At 33.7% G+C, this 19,232-nt stretch overlaps 1 protein-coding gene across 4 annotated transcripts in view; it reads right to left on the bottom strand.

The window, feature by feature from the left end:
• The window catches only part of LOC115294286 (ankyrin repeat and KH domain-containing protein 1), a 122,198-nt gene that overhangs the window by 37,424 nt on the left and 65,542 nt on the right, over positions 1-19,232 (bottom strand). For 2 of the 4 annotated variants that reach the window (XM_029942054.1, XM_029942053.1), the window contains exons 11-14: positions 6,382-6,469; positions 3,552-3,679; positions 3,213-3,356; positions 1,846-1,948 (exon numbers count right to left, since the gene is read on the bottom strand). In XM_029942054.1, coding sequence (XP_029797914.1) covers positions 1,846-1,948; positions 3,213-3,356; positions 3,552-3,679; positions 6,382-6,469 — 463 coding nt within the window. Of the gene's footprint in view, positions 1-1,845; positions 1,949-3,212; positions 3,357-3,551; positions 3,680-6,381; positions 6,470-15,422; positions 15,649-19,232 lie in introns of those variants that run through there. The other 2 variants (XM_029942052.1, XM_029942055.1) reach the window with 2 other exon arrangements.

Raw genomic sequence — 19,232 nt, 5'->3', positions numbered from 1 at the left:
TCACTCAAAGAAACTTCTTTAGAGACTAACTGAGAAGTTTTGAGGAGAAAAAGACACTTTAGAGAGAAAAAAGTACTAGTATATATTCCATAATTAAAGATAGGTTTTCCTATCTATCTGGATAATTCAGTATGTACGTTTACAATACCAACTAATTTTTCCTAATTCATAATAATATAATACTCTATGATGCACATGATTTATATTAAAATAACATCTTAATACAGTGGATTATCACAGTTTGATTCTACGTAAAGAACTATTAGGTGGGCAATGCCACCGGGCAGCTGACAACATCAAGTACCCAAGGGTCTAAATACAAATGTTAATTTTTTCCTTCTCTAGTAATTTAGTAAAATGAAAGATTAATTAAAACATTAGTTCATTTTTATGCTATTCAGTAAGTAACAAAACATCAGATTGAAGATAAGTAGATAGTAAAGATATTTCAGTAATTAAAAAGTATGATTACTCACTTGAGCATCAACTTAAAGAAATCTTATCCAAATGTTTCTGTTGTCTTACATATTAAATCTGAATTTAAAATGTTTTACTTCTTCTTTGTACATACTTCATGTCCTTCCTAGCTTATTTCTTGATGACTTTGTGGCTCTGTGTCATTACTCAATTTTTAAGTCATTTCTTATTTAGTACTAAATTTCCTTAGCCAAAGTTACTATAGTCTTCGACAATGTATAGACAAACAAAAAAAATAATAAAAACAGAGACATTTAGGTTTAAACATTTTACTAAAGGCTGCCAGTCAGAACACTCAGATTCCTTAACAAGTACATGCTTAATTTGCTTTTTATTTGTTAAGATTAAAAATAGTAGTCTTTAAAAAATAGTAGTCCTCATTTTCTGAATTGTTTGAATAGCTAGGTGTCCAGTGGAAAACTACATAATTAACTTAAGTCAGAAGACTGCAGATATTTGCCCTCTGAAATTAATAGTTTAGAAATGAAGTAATCCTTGGTCAAGGCCCGCAACACTCTACTTTCTGTTTGTGGCTATTGTACTCCACTCTAACCCACTTTCCTCAAATCACAGTATTAGATACTAACATAAAATTACACACCTCACTGAAGTTTCAAAAATCTATACCTTGGTTATCATATATTGAATGAAATGTGCTCATAGATTTATTTTTATGTAGTTTTTAATACCTTACATATTACCTACTTTATTTCAGAGATATGACAACTACACACGATTATCAAGTGAAGGTACTTTCTATCTACAAGTGAAGACAGCAGGAAAATATCAAAGTTCATAAATTTGAGTCCTTTAAATAGTATATGCTCCTTCTTAATATTCACTTGGATATTATTTATATCCTTTTTGATAGTTATTTGCCCAGATTCACATGACATATGTGAACCCACCATATTTAGCATTACATGAAAGAAACTACATAATTCTTTAACTTCTAACTCCCTGAGTTGAATCAGTGCTACTAAGACTTAAGTTGACAGCAAACACACATTTTCAATCCTCACACTTTACTACTGTTCAACAAAAAAATTGTCAAATGCAAATGAATCCCTGATAAATGTTTGCTACTGTAATATAATCAATGACCTGATATGCTCTTTAAATAGTTTCATCTGTACAAGATGAAAACTCCAACTAGCAGTATGTTTACAAGAAAATTACACGTCACTTTTCTGAGTATTTATGTTCTTTCTTTTACAAATAATCTGTAAGACTATTAGCATTTGTCAGAACTACCTACTTCAATTAATCCTGGGTACACAGTTATTGTGTACCATTTAAAGTACTTTTGTGAAATCATTAATTAGGTGATAAAATACCCATTTTAAGGAAAATAATTCAATAACTAACCTTTTTGTACTCCTGAAAGGGCAGGAGAGTTCTCCTGTGATGTTCTGTCAGTTTCCTGCGGAGGTACAACCATGGCAAGTGTATGTGTTGGTACACGGGGAACCTAAAAGTTAACTCAGAAAAAAATACCATCTCAGACCAAAGAATAAAAGCCCTTAAATGAAATGGAAATTTAGAAATTTAGATTTTATTCATATGCTCCCAAATTCACTTGTTTCTAAAAAAAAAAAAAAAAAAAAAGCAAGCCTCACCAAGAAATAATTTCTGAGAACAGTGAATAGTGAATTGTATAAACTCCAGTAATCTATAAGCAGTGAATGATTTAAGCTAAAGAGAATTAGTATTTCTTTCTTGTTAGAGAGAAAGTTGTGTTGGGGCCTTGTTGGTTCTGATTATAGCTAAGAGTACAAGTCACATATTGACTGGCCAATTTACCCTTGTTCACATTCTGTATGGGTCAAAAAAAAAAAAAAAAGAAATGCCAACACAGTCCCCAAATTGGGGTATTTTAGCAGTTCTCAGGAAAACACTGTAGAAAAGAATTTAAGACTTCACTGAGCTTTGTATACTTAGTATACTCCACATTCACTCCGCATTGGTAGGTAGACTTATAAATTAATTTAATGAATTTCTGGTGCATATATCCCAGTTAACTATACCCTGGTTGGCAAAAGTAGCTATCTCTGGAATAATTATACTGTGTTGGGAGGTACTCAGGAAGAACCTATCTCTTGGTTCAAGATTATGCTTAATTTATTCATTAAAAACAACCCTGTAATAAGATAACAACTTGGAAATTTTATATTTACATTTGGTATTAAGTGTTTTGTAAAAAGGTTTTTTTTTCCCCAGTAAGATAATAAGAAATTTTCATATACTTTTGAAGAAAATAAACCTTAAAATTTAGGATCATGTTTACCTCAGTATGTAATAGAAAAGAAAAACAAATGCATTTTGCTTAAAACTAATTTTATTTTAGAGTGCCTGGGTACATCAGTCAGTTAAGCATCTGACTCTTGATTTCAGCTCAGGTCATGATACAAGGGTCATGGGATTGAGTCCAGAACAGACTCCTCACTGGCATGAAGCCTGCATGGGGTTCTCTCTCTTCCTCTGCCCTCTCCCCCACTCACAGTCTCTTTCTCAAAAAAAAAAAAAAAAAAAAAAAGGCTTTAAATCTGATTTTATTTATTTATTTTTAAAGTTTAAGTAATCTCTACACCCAACGTGGGGCTAGCACTCATGACCCTGAGATCAAGAGTTGTATGGTCTTCTGACTAAGCCAGGCAGGTGCCCCTAAAACCAATTTTAAACAAAAACTTCCAATCAATTTGACGACTCTATAAGTCAGCTTTGTTTTACTTTACCTGAGATTGATCTTGAGAAGGTGAGGTGAGCTGAGACACATCTGTAGTAGGAACTGACAGAACATTGTTTGGATAATCCAACAGATAGGAAACAACGTTTGTATGGCCACCTTTTGCAGCTTCAATGAGCATTGTAGAGCCATCCTGAGAAAAGTTGATACTATTAATTAATTATCTGTAAATTTCTTCTTATGATTGCTATAGACATTTAGTTTCTTGGCAATCTGTCTACAACCAACACTCATTTATAAGCAGTAATGAATAATTACACTAAGACAAGGCAAACATAGGTTCATTATCTTTTAATAAAAATTATTTACTTATTCTTAAGTAGAATACCTTGAGTCGATGAGTAGGGTCAGCTCCATGAGCCAACAGTAGCTCGACAACTGCCAGGTGACCTCCTGCGCAAGCCAGTGACACTACCGTATGATCGTTATTGGCTGTAGCCCTATTCACATTGGCACCTTCAAAGAAACACAGACAGCAATATTAGAAAAAGGTGGAATCAAGCAAGGTCACAGATAATTATATCACTTTAGAGATTTTTTTTTTGAAGTACGACATAGATAAAAAAAAAGCAAACAAATCATAAGTGTATAGTTGAAAAATTTTCATAAAGTGAACACACCTGAGTAACCAACACCCAGATCAAGAAACAGAACACTATCCACATACTGGAAGTCCCACACCTTGTGTCCAGTCACTACCCACCCTTCCAATGGTACTACTATCCTGACTTCCAAACTGGTTTTAGTTTTTGAACTTTATATGAATGAAATCATGCAGTGTACTCTTTTGTGTCTGGCTTCCTGCGCTCAATATAATATTTGTGAGATTCATCCACAATGTTGCGTTTAGCTGTCGTTTGGTCATTCAATATCACTTTTAAAATGGAAAATCCAGAAAACTAAGATGAATGAATATATACAGGTTAATGAAAGTATCAAATAATATTATTATATGTAACTCTCAAAATGTTTCAAAGACACTTTTTATCTACTTCTAGAATGTGGCAATAAAGCCAGGTCTCAAAGTAGAGAAAACAGATTTTTAAAAAATAATATTTAAGAGATATATAATTCTTCATATTGTGTAATTTAAGAGTCAGAGGAACCTGGATATGGAGAGAAGATAAGAATTCCAAAAAGGCTATTTATTAAGTTGTTCAGAAGCACTGTTCAACATGACCTGAAGAAAAGTCTAAATGCAAAATCCTATCTTAGCCTCTTTTTTAGATAAATCATTTTGGACCTCTATAAAAAAGAACTGGTTTTTAGTTCAACTACCTTTTTCATTGCACAAAAGTCTCAACAAGCTAGTTAAGACTGTAAGTAACAATATTCCTTCTTCCTTTAATTCTAGACTTAACTTAAGAAAAGAAAAATAAACCCATGGGCAAAACTGCTATAATTAATTTATTTTATTTTCAGAAATATCCAGCTGAACTTAATCCTAACACATATAAAAGTACCTTTTGGGAAGGGCAAGACACACCAATAAACATTCTTACCTTAGCAACATGAAATTATTTTTAAAGTTGTTAATAATAAATCTAGAATGTAGACCTGTTTAGCATTTACTATAGCCTAGAAAACCTATAATCAATGTGTTCCTCCTCCTGACAAGCCTGATTACATGCTTAGCAGGGTTGTCACTGGGTATGATTAGATAACTTCCTTAGTAAAGGAGCATGAGAGAACTCCAAAGGTTATACATCTCTTTATTATTACTTCAGTATCTTTGAGGTAAATTGCTTTTACAAACTATGTTATAACCTTAGGTAAAGCTATGCCTTATTTGATTAGCAAAAATGTGAGATTAAGAAAATAAACCTAAGGGGCACCTGAGTGGCTCAGTTGGTTAAGCGTCCGACTTCGGCTCAGGTCATGATCTTGAAGCTGACGAGTTCAAGCCCTGCAGCGGGCTGTGTGCTGACAGCTCAGAGCCTGGAGCCTGCTTTGGATTCTGTGTCTCCCTCTCTACCCCTCCCAGCTTGTGCGCACGCACGCACGCACGCACTCTCTCTCACAGAAATGAATAAGCATTAAAAATAATTAAAAAAAAAAAGAAAAGAAACCTAGTTGTATCCAATTAAAGAGGAAAAGTAGTATATTTAAAATGATAAAATATTATACTGCTTTCTAAATGGCACAAAATGTCCAAGTTTTACTGGAATGTAGATATAAAATTTTTATTTTTATACAGAATTTTTATTTCATAAAACAGAACATCACTTGAACAAGACCTTCCTTGCATTTTAGCATCCTATCCCAGGATCTTTCATTAGATGCCAGAGTACCTCTAACGCTATACACAGAGTTAGGCTAAACCAAATGCAATTGCTGATATTTTTATATATAAAATGACAGTTTTACATGGTTCAACCTAATATGGCTTTAGCAGTGTTTCACTTTTTTATAGTAAACAGTCTTGAATTACCTCTTCATCCATCATTTGAATTTCTTTGCTTAAGTATATTTTAATAGTATAATCTCTAGAGGAATAGAAAAATTATAAATAACACCCTTGCATACTTGGTTAATTCAATTGAACAAAAAATAATAGTATCAGACTTTCTTCCATTCCTCCCCACCCTACCTTCGAGCAGAATTTCCTTATCATTAAATGTTGAATAATACTCTATCTACTAAATATAGCTAGATGTTTTATATTTGGCTTTTCCAACCTTTAGGAGCAATAATACGCTATTGGTTGATGAACTTCAAACTCAAAACTAATACAGAAAAATCCCAATAAGTACCTAATGAACCTACAGTTACTAAATAAAAAACAGCAATTAAAGACTATAATATAGAGCACTGGGTTGGCTCAGTCAGTTAAATGTTCAGCTCTTCATTTGGGCTCAGGTCATGACATCCCAGTTGTGGGTCTGAGCCCCGCACCAGGCTCCACACTGACAGTGCAGAGCCCGCTTGGGATTCTCTCTCTCTCTCTCTCTCTCTCTCTCTCTCTCTCTCTCTCTCTCTCTCTCCCCACTTGCATTCATTCTCTCTCTCTCTTAAAATTAACTTTAAAAAGTATTTTAAAAAAGGACTAGAATACAATACTTATACTGTAGGCAAAGTCACTTTTACATAAACAACAGTTAAGGATTTTTTTTCCCCAGAAATTACACCTTCTTACAAATGACTTGTACTTTCCTCACCTTTGCTAATAAGAAACTGCACAGTGCACAAATGACCAGCTCTTGCAGCTTTCATCAAAGGTGTCCTTCCACCTTCAGATTCATGTTCCTATTAAAGAAACAAAAAATCATCAGTGCCCATTCATTAACCATTTATTTTAAACACATAGCACAAGTGACATAAGAAATAAGAGATTTAATACTTATTCAATGTAGCCACTTACACTACCCAATTCAATTCCTACAAAATGTAGGATTAATTTCAGTCAACACTAGATGGTGTAACTTTAAGGGCAAGTTCAGTTTTGCATACCAAACAACAGCATTTAAAGATAATACGATTTGATCCTCAAAGCGAAATAGCTGCATTTTTCTAATTGTAATGTAAAAAAGATGTTTTCCTAGCTATTCCTATGAATTGTGAAAAAAGAACCTTAGTCTTACAGGTGAGCAGGAAGACTGTGATCCTAAAGATTAGAAGCCAATAAGAACTCTCTCATACGGCAGAAACCAGTCTCTAAAGTAAAACATGATGGCATGTCAAGAGTAAAGGGAAAAAATATATACCAATGAACAGACATTTTTTAGAGTAGAAATTAAATATGAGAGCGCTGCAAAGCAAAAGCAACAGTTTTATTATAGCAGAAAGACTGCTGTTCCTTTTAGGAAGTTTGCCAGCACGAGGAGTGAATGATAAAACAGCCTCCAACCATCCAAATATCAAATGCCACTAAAAAGAGCTTGCTTATATGGTTAAGTAGTCCTGTTGGAAGAACTGTAAACACTTATTACATTCATCTAAGTATTAAAATGTAGCTGATAAACTGCTTCCATGAAAAGTTCACTCACCTATCCCCTCCCTCTTTGATTATCTATGCAAACATTAATTTCTGTTGTTCTGGTCCTCTTTTGCTACTAAGAAAAACTTAATAAAGAACAGTGATTAACTCAACCTTTACTTCAGCTCTATTCTAATTAATGTAGAATCCTTTAGCTACCACAGAGTCAACTTAAAAAAATAGTGTGCTCTGGGGTGCCTTATGTGGTTCATTTGGTTAAGCATGCAACTTTTGATTTCAATTCAGGTCATGATCACACACATGTGAGATGTAGCCCCTCCTTGGGCACTGTGCTGAACATGGAGCCAGCTTGGGATTCTCTCTGTATCTCTGTCTCCACCCCTCCCATATTCGCATGTGTGGGTGCACTCTCTTTCTCAAAGTACATTTTAAAAAAAGTGTGCTTTGCCAATCGGATGCAAGTTAGTCACTTCACATAACTGTACCAAATCTACAACACAGGCAAACTAACAATGAGAAATAAGTAGATTGTCAACCGAATGGAAACTATCTCTTATAAAAATTAATTTAGGTTTTGACTTCTTGATTGTTATGCATATTGATATGACAAACTTTTCTAACTTTAAGATACAGAAGATGGATAATATTGGTAATGTCAAAATCATTTGACTTTGGAATGAATTTTGAACTTACATTCCAATGTAGGTAAATCTAACATTCTGGAAATTTACTTAAACAAAATGTAATCTACATTATGAAGATCTTATTCAGAAAGACTTAGAAAGTTGTTCAGTTTTCCATCTTTTTTCTGAATTATCAATGCAATCAACTACACACTAGAAAAAAATTGCTCCTTTGACAATTTGTTATTTCCACTTGTGACTTAGGGCCCTTTGGCTCAAGTTGTTCTTTCTTCACTGTAATGGTTTCCTATTAGCTCCTTTAGAGCCTTCAGATCTCAAACCAACTGTTATTTCCTGAAGGTAGACCTCAACAAACTTCCTGACTCAATCACTCTGGCTATCATAAATCTTTCTTTACTTTTGATGGGATTACGCATGGATAAACGCATTCTAAATTGAAAATACCTTAGGTTGAAAACGCACTAAAGGGCACCTGGGTGATTCAGTTGGTTAAGCATCTGACTGTGGCTCAGGACATGATCTCACAGTTTGTGAGTTCAACTCTTGCATCGGGTGAGCATGTGCCCTATATCAGGTGAGCAGGAGCCCCGCTTCGGGTGAGCCCTGCTTCTCTTCTCTCTGCCACTCACTCACTTGAGCCCTCTAACTAACTAACTAACTAACGATCTAACTAAATTTAATACACCTATAACTAACTAACTAACTAACTAACTTTCATACACCTAACCTATCAAACATCATAGCTTAGCTAAGCCTACCTTAAACATGCGCACAACATTTGCGGTAGCCCACAGTTGGAAAAAATCAAGAACAAGCCCTACTTGATAATAAAGTACTTCATATCTCAAGTAATTTATTGACTACTGTACTGAAAGTGAAAATAGTTCTATGCATAGAAGAGAATGGTTGTGAGTACACTGGTGGTTTTTCCCCGACACCACGTGGCTCACTGGAGCTGCCGCTCACTGCTGCTTCCCAGCATTATGAGTATCTTAACATATAACGCAAGCCCAGGAATAGGTCAAAATTCAAAATTCGAAGTTGCTTTCTACTGAATGCATATTGCTTTTGCATCATTGTGAAGTCAAAAACTCCTAGGTTAACCATCATAAATTGGGGACCATCTGTATGGATGTAGCTATATGAACCACTCTTTCATCTTTTAATCATATATTTGTATAACTATTTGGCTAACATGTCTCGTCCACTAAACTGTAAGCCCCATAAGAATAGTAGTCATGTCCATTTTTGCTTACCATTATATACCTAATGTCTAAAACAAAGACGTGCTTCAGAAAAGTTTACCAGGAAGGAACTTAAGTGTAAGTAACCTCTCAAATCTTCCCTCTCATAGTACTGAATGTTTTAATTTTCTACTAGGTAAATAAGAGAAAGAAAAGTTAATTTAGCAAGAAATTAAGAGTAGTAGCTAAACCAAGAGTCAGACATTCATTATCTGCACTAGATAATAAATACACTGTTATTGGAACATGGGTGGGCAATAAGAACATCATTTTTCCTTTTTTACCTTTCTTATCTCTCAAGCCTAGCAATGACACCCATTAGAGTAACTAGGTCCTGTGAGTAACAGCAAAGGCAAAAGATTTTGAAAGCGCTCCTTTAAAATAAACTTTTAAAATAACTGTTAGGTCTGCATATATCAAACTACTACAGCTGTTAAAAGAGATCACAAAAGTAAAGTCCCAAGATCTTCACCCCAAGTCAAATTTCAAAATTCAACATACTAACAAAATTTCTAAAATAAAAGGTATGAAAAGTTGCCTATTTTATTTTCCTCCCCATAAATATATACCTACACTCTTTGTTTTGAGAAACATAATTATGTTTGAGAAAATGATTGATAAAACAATGCCCCAACTTTATAATGTATTATAATATTTCACATCCAAAATCAATAATGTAAATCCACAACATATACCATTTTGCCCCAAAAATATCTGACCATGAAATCCTTCTTTTAAAACAGGAATGAGGTGGGGAGCACCTGGGTGGCTTACTCGGTTAGCATCCAATTCTTAATTTCAGCACAGGTCCTGATCTCACAGTTTGAGAGTTCTAGCCCCGCACTGGGCTGTGTACTGACACGTGCAGAGTTTGCCTGGAGTTCTCTCTCTCTCTCTCTCTCTCTCTCTCTCTCTCTCTCTCTCTCTCTCTGTCACTATTCCACTCATGCTCTCTCTCAAATTAAATAAATAAACTTAAAAACAGCCTTTGCCCCGCCCACCCCAAAATAGGAATCAAAGTTATATATACTAACATATGAATGCTGGGTTTGTTAGCACAGCCAATATTTGTTCAAGATCAATCAAACTTTAAGATATAAATTATGACCATTTCCTTTCATAAATAGAAAATTATTTCCCAGGGTTAAAAACTCTAGAATAATAAAGTACTTATTTGTTCCTTGAACACTTGGTAAAACTCACCTATAAATCCATCTGGGCTTCTTACCTTCATTGGATAAATGATTTTAAATTACTGATTCAATGTGTAACACTTATTGTTCTACTGAGGTTTCTTATTCATGAGTCAATTCTGGTAATTTATATACTCATAGGAAAAAATCAGTATCTCATGTAAGCATTTAAATTTACTGATTGTTCATATGATTGACTGCCTTATACATTTTAAAGATCTCTACTGTATCATAGAACTCCCTTTAAATTTCTATCATTTACATGTGCCTTTCCCCCTTTTTAAAATAGTCTGCCTTATTTTATCTATTTCAGGAGTTGTGTTTTGTTATTAAATCAGCTTTTAATTTTGCTTTTCTTGCGTATTTTTTCATCCCTATTTTTTGTTGTTTTCTATTCTATAAATTTTGCTTATCTATAATTATCATTTCCTTTCTTTTTTGTCCTGTTCTTTAATTAGCCTCATTTATTTTATTTTATATATTTTATTTTAGCCTCATTTTATTTTATTTAATATAAAAAATTTTCTTCTAAGGACCACTTTAGCTGCATCCTCTTACCTAAGTTCTGATGTATAGTTTTTGTGATAACTTCCTTGTAATTATTACTATGATTATGACTATGATTGTATCTTTAACCCATGCACTATGTAAAATTATCTTTGTTCATTTTACAGGTGTATAGGATTTTTAAAAGAACTTTATATCCGTGATTTGGAATTTTAAAGTGATATAGACCAAAGAAATGTAGTCCCCTATGACTAATAACTTTGTTTTAAAGACTTTTTGTGGCCTAAAAGATGGACAGTTTTTATACATGCTCCTTGTGTTGGTAAAGAATATATAGTTCATATAGTGGAAACAATGTTCTATTTACAAGGGCATATTTGGGGCACCTGGGTGGCTCAGTCTGTTGAGTGTACGATTCTTGGTCTGGCTGAGGTCATGAGCCCAGGGTCATGGGATTGAGCCCCACATCAGGCTCTGCACTGAGCGTGGAGGCTGCTTAAGATTCTTTCTCTCTCAATCTTTCACTCTCTGATCCTCTCCCACCCTCACTCGCAATCTAACTTAAAAAAAAAAATCAAAAAAAGCAAATTTGATTTTTCTAGTCTTAACAAGTGTTTTGTCTACTTGATCATTTTCATACAGAAGTAAATGGGAAAAAATCCTATCACCACAAATTTAGATCTATTTTTCTTGTAACTTTGTAATTTTCTATTTTACTTAGAGAGTAGATTATTAGTTACTGATTAGTAACTGGCTGTTATTATCAGTTGGAGGAGCATTTATCTCTAAAAATGCTTTTTGCTTAAAATTCCACTTCATCTCGTATGAATACGCCTTACATAACTTTTTCCATCACTTTGTCCACCATTCCCTATCACTGGCTTTAGATTTATCCCCCCAAAACAGAATTTGCTAGATTTTGGTATTATTCATCTAATTCAAACTCTGTCTTTAACTGTGTCCAATAGGTTTACATTTGTTCTGATCACTGATATGTTTTCAGAAAAAAAAAAAAACGTTGCAAGTTTTTCAGTACCTGATCCTCCTCTCTTGAACAACACAAGGGTTCTAGTGTGGCTTTTCCACGTTCTAACACATCCTTTTGAATTTCATGCTATTGCTGCCTAGAATTCTGGTATCACTTTGGTTTTAAGCATAAAAATTTAGGTTTTGTATCTATAAATTTATATTTATAATATGTTTACTAATTTCTTTGCTTACCGTGGCTTCTTGTATCCCACGCCTTCCTCCAGGATATATTTCTCTCCTTATTGATGTACATATCTTTTAGTAGTTCTTTTGGCAAGGATCTGAGGTGATAAGCTCTTTTATTCTTTGTAGATCTGAAAATAAGCTTATTTTTCCTTCTCTGGAATAGTGGTTGAATACAGAACTCTCTCTACTTTTTTTCTTGGTATTTGGAGGATATTACTTCCCATTGTCTTCTGTGATTATTACTGTTGATGAGAGTCTGCTGTCAAAAGTTTGATCGCTGTTCCTTTGAAGTAATGCATTTTTCCCTCTAGTAGCTTCTAAGACACTTTTCTTTATCTTTCAAATTCTACAGCTTCATTTATTCTGTTTAGTGATTAATTTTTCAATCAAAGATTCATGTCTAACTTCAATTCCAGAAGATTCTCTACCATTAGCTCTTCAAACATTGCCTCTCTTTTGCATTTGTCCTCTAATTCAGAAACTTCAAATAGATGTGTGGCAGAATTTCTCCATCTACCCTTCCTCTCAGTTTCTTTCATATTTCCCATTTCTTTATCTTTACACTATGTTGTGTTATTTCTTGTTTTACCATGAATCACTAATTTTTTATTCAACAGTGTCCAATATATTACCTAACATATATATTGAATTTTTATTTCCATAATGTTCCCCCCAAAGTTTAAATTTTTTATTTCATACCCTTCTGTTAATTCATAATTGCTGACTTTTGTTTCTTTTTCTCACACTGTTTTATGGCTATTGGTTATAGTTTAAAATAAGTCTTTTATTTCAATTGCCTGGGCTTGTATTCTACTGTTTTGCTAACTTTTTGTTTGTTTCCATTTGGACTTCTCTCAATGTAGATTTGGTCTTGAACTTCATAATTTTTTCTATGTGAAAAGCTTATTTTGCATGGGAGTTGTTTCTTTTATTTCCATCCACAGGTTTATCCCTTTTCATCAGATGGTTTGAAAGTTGCCTGAATCTGATGCTTAAAGTCCATTTCAGAAGCAGATCTTTCATCAGCAACTTAAACTTCCAGTCTCATGGAGTTATTTCAGTTCTGCTCACTAAATCAAAAACTAGCGCCCTCCTAGTTCTTATTTACAGTGTTAACGTTTGCATCTTCGTTCTACCAAGAATAAGTAGATAATTTCTAATTGCAACCAACGACAGTTTCTTGGAGTTCCTGACTGCCCCCATCTTTGTTTATAGCTAGGGCACTAAGGTTCAGTTCCTTGCTTCAATCTAGCAGACTAGATCTACTGGCCTCTCTATTTGTAATGTATTCAGTCCCTATGTCCCCACAGAAACTGACATCCTAGCCCCCACAGTGTCCCACCCCAGGTTTTTTTTTTTTTAAACCCTTAATTCTCCTTGGGCCTATAGCTTCAGCTGTGTATCCATGATCCATTTCTAGTCCAGACTTCTAAAATCTTGTTTCTGAGTATAGTTACAAATTTTTAGTTTGTTTTCTTCCCATATTTTACATATCTCTATGGACTTGGAATGACAGAGAGAAGAGAAGTTTCAGAATAGACTAACACTGACACTACCTTCTTGACTAGAAGTCATTTGTACTTATATTTAAACAAGCTTAAAATATCTGAAATCATTCAACACACAATAACCTAGACAGAGAGATGTTGGCCTTTAAAAAAATGTATTAGGAGTTTTGTGTATTTCACAAATAGTTTTAGGTCAAGAAAAAAATAGGTAAAACTTTTCTAGCTTTGAACAGTTAAACTAAAAAAAGTATATATGTTATGAAAAGTTAATAGTTAAAAAGTGGGAGGTCATATTTAAAGTTAATTAAGGTAGCTAATCACTAATGGTTGAAATATACGGATAAATGCATAATTAGAACTGATAAGTCCCCTAAAATCTTATCTATGAGATATATACTGCAAAGATCTGGTTCTGATGAATAAGTACTAGGAGGAAAAAGGCATAGTTTTTTTCCCATTTGGGCTTAGATAACAAAATTTAATTGAAAATAAAGTTTATTATTATTTTTTTAAGTACATTGATTTCCTTTAAAATCAGAGCCATGGATACCCAAGGCACACATCTAAGGATTCCAACTATATTACAGAGGCAGTACTTCTTGGAGTTGGAGGAGGACATTATCAAGGGAAAGAGCAGGATCACAGGAAAGGGAGGGAGACTATTTTATACTACACATGTACTAGAGGATTCTGCGGGACTTCTCTGGGGGATGTGTTCTTTCAATCCACCCCTGTATTTTAATTACTACCTGAGTCATCGGCTGTTACTGATCTTATTCATATCCTTTAGGAGAACATAAGATGCAAAAAAGATAGAGGTACTAGTCTAGGGCTTGCGTTTAGCTCAGTTCCTAAAAATCACAAATAATAAAGAGAAAAACCAAACTTACTCAGTTTGGATGGAGGAAGAAGGATGGATTACAAAGTCAAGATGGAAAAGGAACAGAACTCAGTAGTGATGCAGAGTAATCTACAATGTTTCAAAGTGTAGAATATGGAAAACTTGTCATCAGAATCTCCAAGGATATTATTTAAAATGCAGATCCCCCATTTAGGATCTGCTGACTCTCACCTTCTAAAAGTGGGGCCACAAACCTCATTTAAAAAAGTATCTCAGGTTTTGAGACTTACAGCCAGAGAGAGACTTATAATCAGACTTCCTTTAATAAATCTAGGGAAAAAGAAATACTTTATCTGAAATAATACTTAGCTTTACATTCTTGACAGGAGTCTGAGATACAATATAACTAAGTAAAAATTCATATTTTCATGTAATATTCTATGAAATATATTTATTTTTTCAGAATAGAATGAATATAACAACTTTGCATTCAATAAGCCAATAATGAAGATGTTTAACAAGCACCATGATTAAGAGTGGCTTGATACTAAAAAATTTATTTTAGAAGGCCTAAGCTAATTGTGATACAATCACAATTTATTCCGAATTTTAAAATTAAGCATTGCTACTTAGTTTAAACAAATCTCCCTGCATTAAAATAGATACTAAATTTGCTTGACTCTTAAAATAAACATTACAAATTCAACACATTTTCTCAAAAGAAGGGTTTGCTTATGAATTAGCATTCACCTTCTTAAAAAAAATTTCAGAATGAGATTATAGGAGACGATTTTACAAAAATAATTTTAACTTTATAGAAATTAATGGCTTGAATAAAAGAGTCAATGTTTCACTAAACTAAGTTTTTTGTTTGAGGACTATATAAAAAATAACCTAATATATCTCCCTACATCTGAGTTTTAGATTTTAGACCCAAAAAGTTGAAAGCAAAGGACTGTATAACTGAGACTTTCTCTCTGAAGTATGTTAAATCTCCCAATAAGGAAGAATGCAAAAGAACTATCTGAATAAGGAAATCTATTTTCACCTAAGATTTCTTAGGAATACCACATAAAAAGAATATTAAGGAAGCAAACTACTAGTAACATAAAACTCTTTTTATTGGAACTTCATAATCTTTTTCAATTGAAGAGGATTTCTTTTGTCACCCAGCAAGGTCCTGGAACTTCTTGGCTGGAATTCAGATATCCAGAGTTCTGGTTACCTATAACATCTATTCTTTATGTAGTAGCTTACAAGCATCAAAGGCCTCCCTCACCTGATGCTTGGCCGGATCTATGCCCTCCAAAATAGTCTTCGTGTCCTCCTGCTTGTCCTGTGAAAGGAAAAAGAAGAACTCACGGATCTTATTCCAAAAATGAAAATCACATTTGGCCATGAAGACCTTGTGACTGGTATTTCAGGTGCTGGGTTTTATAAACTCAGGATCTTCAACTAAAAAGAGTCTCATCTATAGAGACTATAATCTCAGAGGCAGACTATGATTTTTTTTTATGATAATTGGTTCTCTACAAAATAACTTCAATATAAACTTTAATACATGCAGATATAATTCTGCTGAATTACTTGAACTCAGTGCCTTTGTCCTCAGATATATCTAGAGCCACAGAATCAAGAGCGGCATCTTAATATCTAAGGGAAATAATTAAATCAAATGATGTGAGAATATCAGAAGTTGGGAGAAAAAGTAAGGAAAATAGTAGAAGATGATTAAACAGTTATACAGCTTTCTCCCTACCTATAAATGTACTTAGTGTTCACACTTTTCAACTAAAACACAGGAACCTCCAAAGAAGTTGAGAAATGGAATAGATCTATTTTCTCTTGATCTAGACTCATGACAGAAAGAAAGTACTTGAAGGTGAGACAGACATACAATAGAAGAAACAGTAATGAGCCCTCCAGTCACCAACCAGGGTTAACTAAATCTCCAAATATAAAAAACATGGCCTACAAAAACCTTCACTTCTTAAGTCACCTCCACCTCTTACTTGGGTGATATGCTTGGGATGTGTGCTCCTATGGTAGAAATGTGGGGAGAAAGTATGTGGAGACAACTAAAGGACTTGAAAAAGATGACTCTTAAGGCTCACTTTCTCTCCCTGCCAACTTACATATGATTTTCAACAAACAGTAAACCACATTCAAATATACGTAGTAACTACAAAGTAGCCATCAGAGAACCTATTAAGAAATTCCTACAAAAATGGAAACAAAATTTTAGCCAAATTCTCCCTATGCTCCAAATAAATTAAAGAGACCCTGAACTCTTTAAATAATTGAACAAAGTGATATGCCAGCAAGAGATTTAAAAGTAAGTTGGAAGAACCAAAGAAACTAAGTAATAATGAAATAGTGAAAACCACATAAAAGCACAGAAAAAAAAGTGACCCAGAGGATGGGCTTAAGAAAGAATGTAAAGGAAAAGAAGAATGAAATGAATTGGCCACAAAGATCATAGGAACAAGAAAGATAGATCTATTACACAAATAATAAATATCCTGGAAGAAAAGAGAAAAGAAAAAGAAACATACAAGGATAAAAGAAAATTGAAGAAGGGTAGGAAGAGAAGACCTAAGGAATGACCCAAAATCTTCACAAAGAAAGAACTCACTAATTTCCAGGAAAAACTAATATGAAATAATAAACACCAAGACATATTCTGATGAAGTCCAATGATCCTCCAGGCAGAAAAAGAATATACATATAATACATATAATATTTTACCAAGTTTTGGAAATATTCAGTACCAGAAGACAGAACAGAAGGCTTAAAATTTTGAGGACAAAAAAGAAGGAATTCAATAATTTGCTATATGGCTACATTCATTTATAAAGACAACATATAGTAGTCTTAAAAATGCAAGTCCCTTGAACTCCTTTTTTGGAGGAAGAGGGTAATTTTAAATCGAAATATCAATATCAGCTACCCAAAAGGTGAGTCAAGATTAAGAACTCAGGAATTAAGAATCTCCATGCTATGAAAGAGTAGTAAGGTAAACACTAAAACCCCTAAAGATACAGTTAAACACCTGTGAGAAACTGGGTCATAAAATGGATTGTAAATATAAATGTTATAAAACTATAACAATGCAAAAATAAAATATCGCATGCAAATCCTATGGTAGAAGATACATTATTTTCCTCTTTTAGAATGGAGTCAAGTGGTGCTGGGTGGCTCAGTCAGTTAAGGGTCAGACTCTTGATTTCAGCTCAGGTCATGATCTCACAGTTCATGAGTTCAAGCTCCAAGCAGGCTCCAGGCTGATAGCATAGGATTCTCTCTCCTTCTCTCTCTGCACCTTCCTCCCCCACTTTCTCTTTCAAAATAAATAAATAAACTTTTAAAAATGCAGTCAATATTGTCTAAATATTTGATTAAAAATCAATTTGTTAAAGAAATGAACAAACTATTTCAAAATTTGTATTTGTAAATGATGTTTGAATACTTTTTCTGAAAGTTACTTTATACCTGGGTTCTATAGTTCACAAAAGCTTTGGGAGCAATTCGTGAACAGTTCATAGGGCTACTTGGAACACAGAAAGATTTTTTAGATAAAATAAACACAGGGGCTATGATCAGGGATTAGAACATTTAACCATCAAGAAAGAGAGAGGAGAAAGAAAGGAAGAAAGGAAGGAAGGAAGGAAGGAAGGAAGGAAGGAAGGAAGGAAGGAAGGAAGGAAGGAAGGAAGGAAGGAAGAAAGAAAGAAAGAAAGAAAGAAAGAAAGAAAGAAAGAAAGAAAGAAAGAAAGAGGGAGGGAGGGAGGGAGGGAGGAAGGAAGGAAAGAAAAGAAAGAAAAGAAAAGAAAAAAAAGAGAAAAGAAAAGAAGAAAGAATAAAAGGAAGGAAGGAAGAGGAAGGGATGGAAGGGGAGGGAAGGAAGGGAGAGACAAAGAAGAACGCTAATTCATGTTAATAAGTATCTGGGGAATCAGATCTCATCTGTTAATAGAAATGTAGACTGGTTCAGCATTTTTTAACAATTTAAGAGCAGCTATCAAAATCTTAGATATGGACACTCTCTCATGACCAGTAATTTCATTTCTAGAAATTTATCCTTATAGATACATTCACAAAAGCAGCAAAGATATGTAAGTATGTTAAACAGTATTTAGTGTAGCACTACTTATAATAATTAAAAACTGTAATTATCCAGAAGTTTATAAATAAGTACATGGTCAAAAAATTATATAGAACACAGGTACCTATGAAAAAGAATGAGAAATCTATAGGAACCAACAGAGAAAAACATTTTAAAGAAAAAGTTACAGACCAGTCTATATGATAACAAATCTCTTCATATAAAAAAAGACCTATAGCTCACATACATGGACTATATATATGCTTGAAGGGTAAAGAGATGTCTAGAAGGACACACAACATGTTGCTTAAATTTAAAAAAAGTTTATGAAAGAGGACCTGGTCTATAATATTTAATATAGGTAACAAATTAATCCTTCAAAACTTTTTGAGGAAGTCCATATCAAATTTCATTTTAATGGAAATAAATTCCACGAATGAGAATCAGAAGAGTGTTAACATATCCATGTTCAACTCACCTAGTTTCAGCTATTCTAAAAAAAAAAATTCCTTTAGTTGGTAAAATACAACCCAGGGAAAGAAAAAAGAGCCAGAAAGCGTACTTTATGTTTATGGATGAATCAGTGATAGATCATTATGACATATTCAAAGGGACCAATTTCCTTATCAGTGCACAAGTGCTTCAATTTTTATTAAAATATAAAAACCCTTAAAAACTATGGTCAAAACTACAGAGAAAATCAGTATTAAAAAAAAAAAGGGGGTGCCTGGGCAGCTCAGATGGTTAAGTGTCTGACTTCAGCTCAGGTCATGATCTCGCAGTTTGCAAGTTTGAGCCCCACATGGGGCTCTGTA

Source organism: Suricata suricatta, chromosome 6 (assembly GCF_006229205.1).
Source record: "Suricata suricatta isolate VVHF042 chromosome 6, meerkat_22Aug2017_6uvM2_HiC, whole genome shotgun sequence".
NCBI lineage: Eukaryota > Metazoa > Chordata > Mammalia > Carnivora > Herpestidae > Suricata > Suricata suricatta.
Note: the sequence above shows the minus strand (reverse complement) of the source record. Positions and strands in the feature narration are given on the sequence as shown.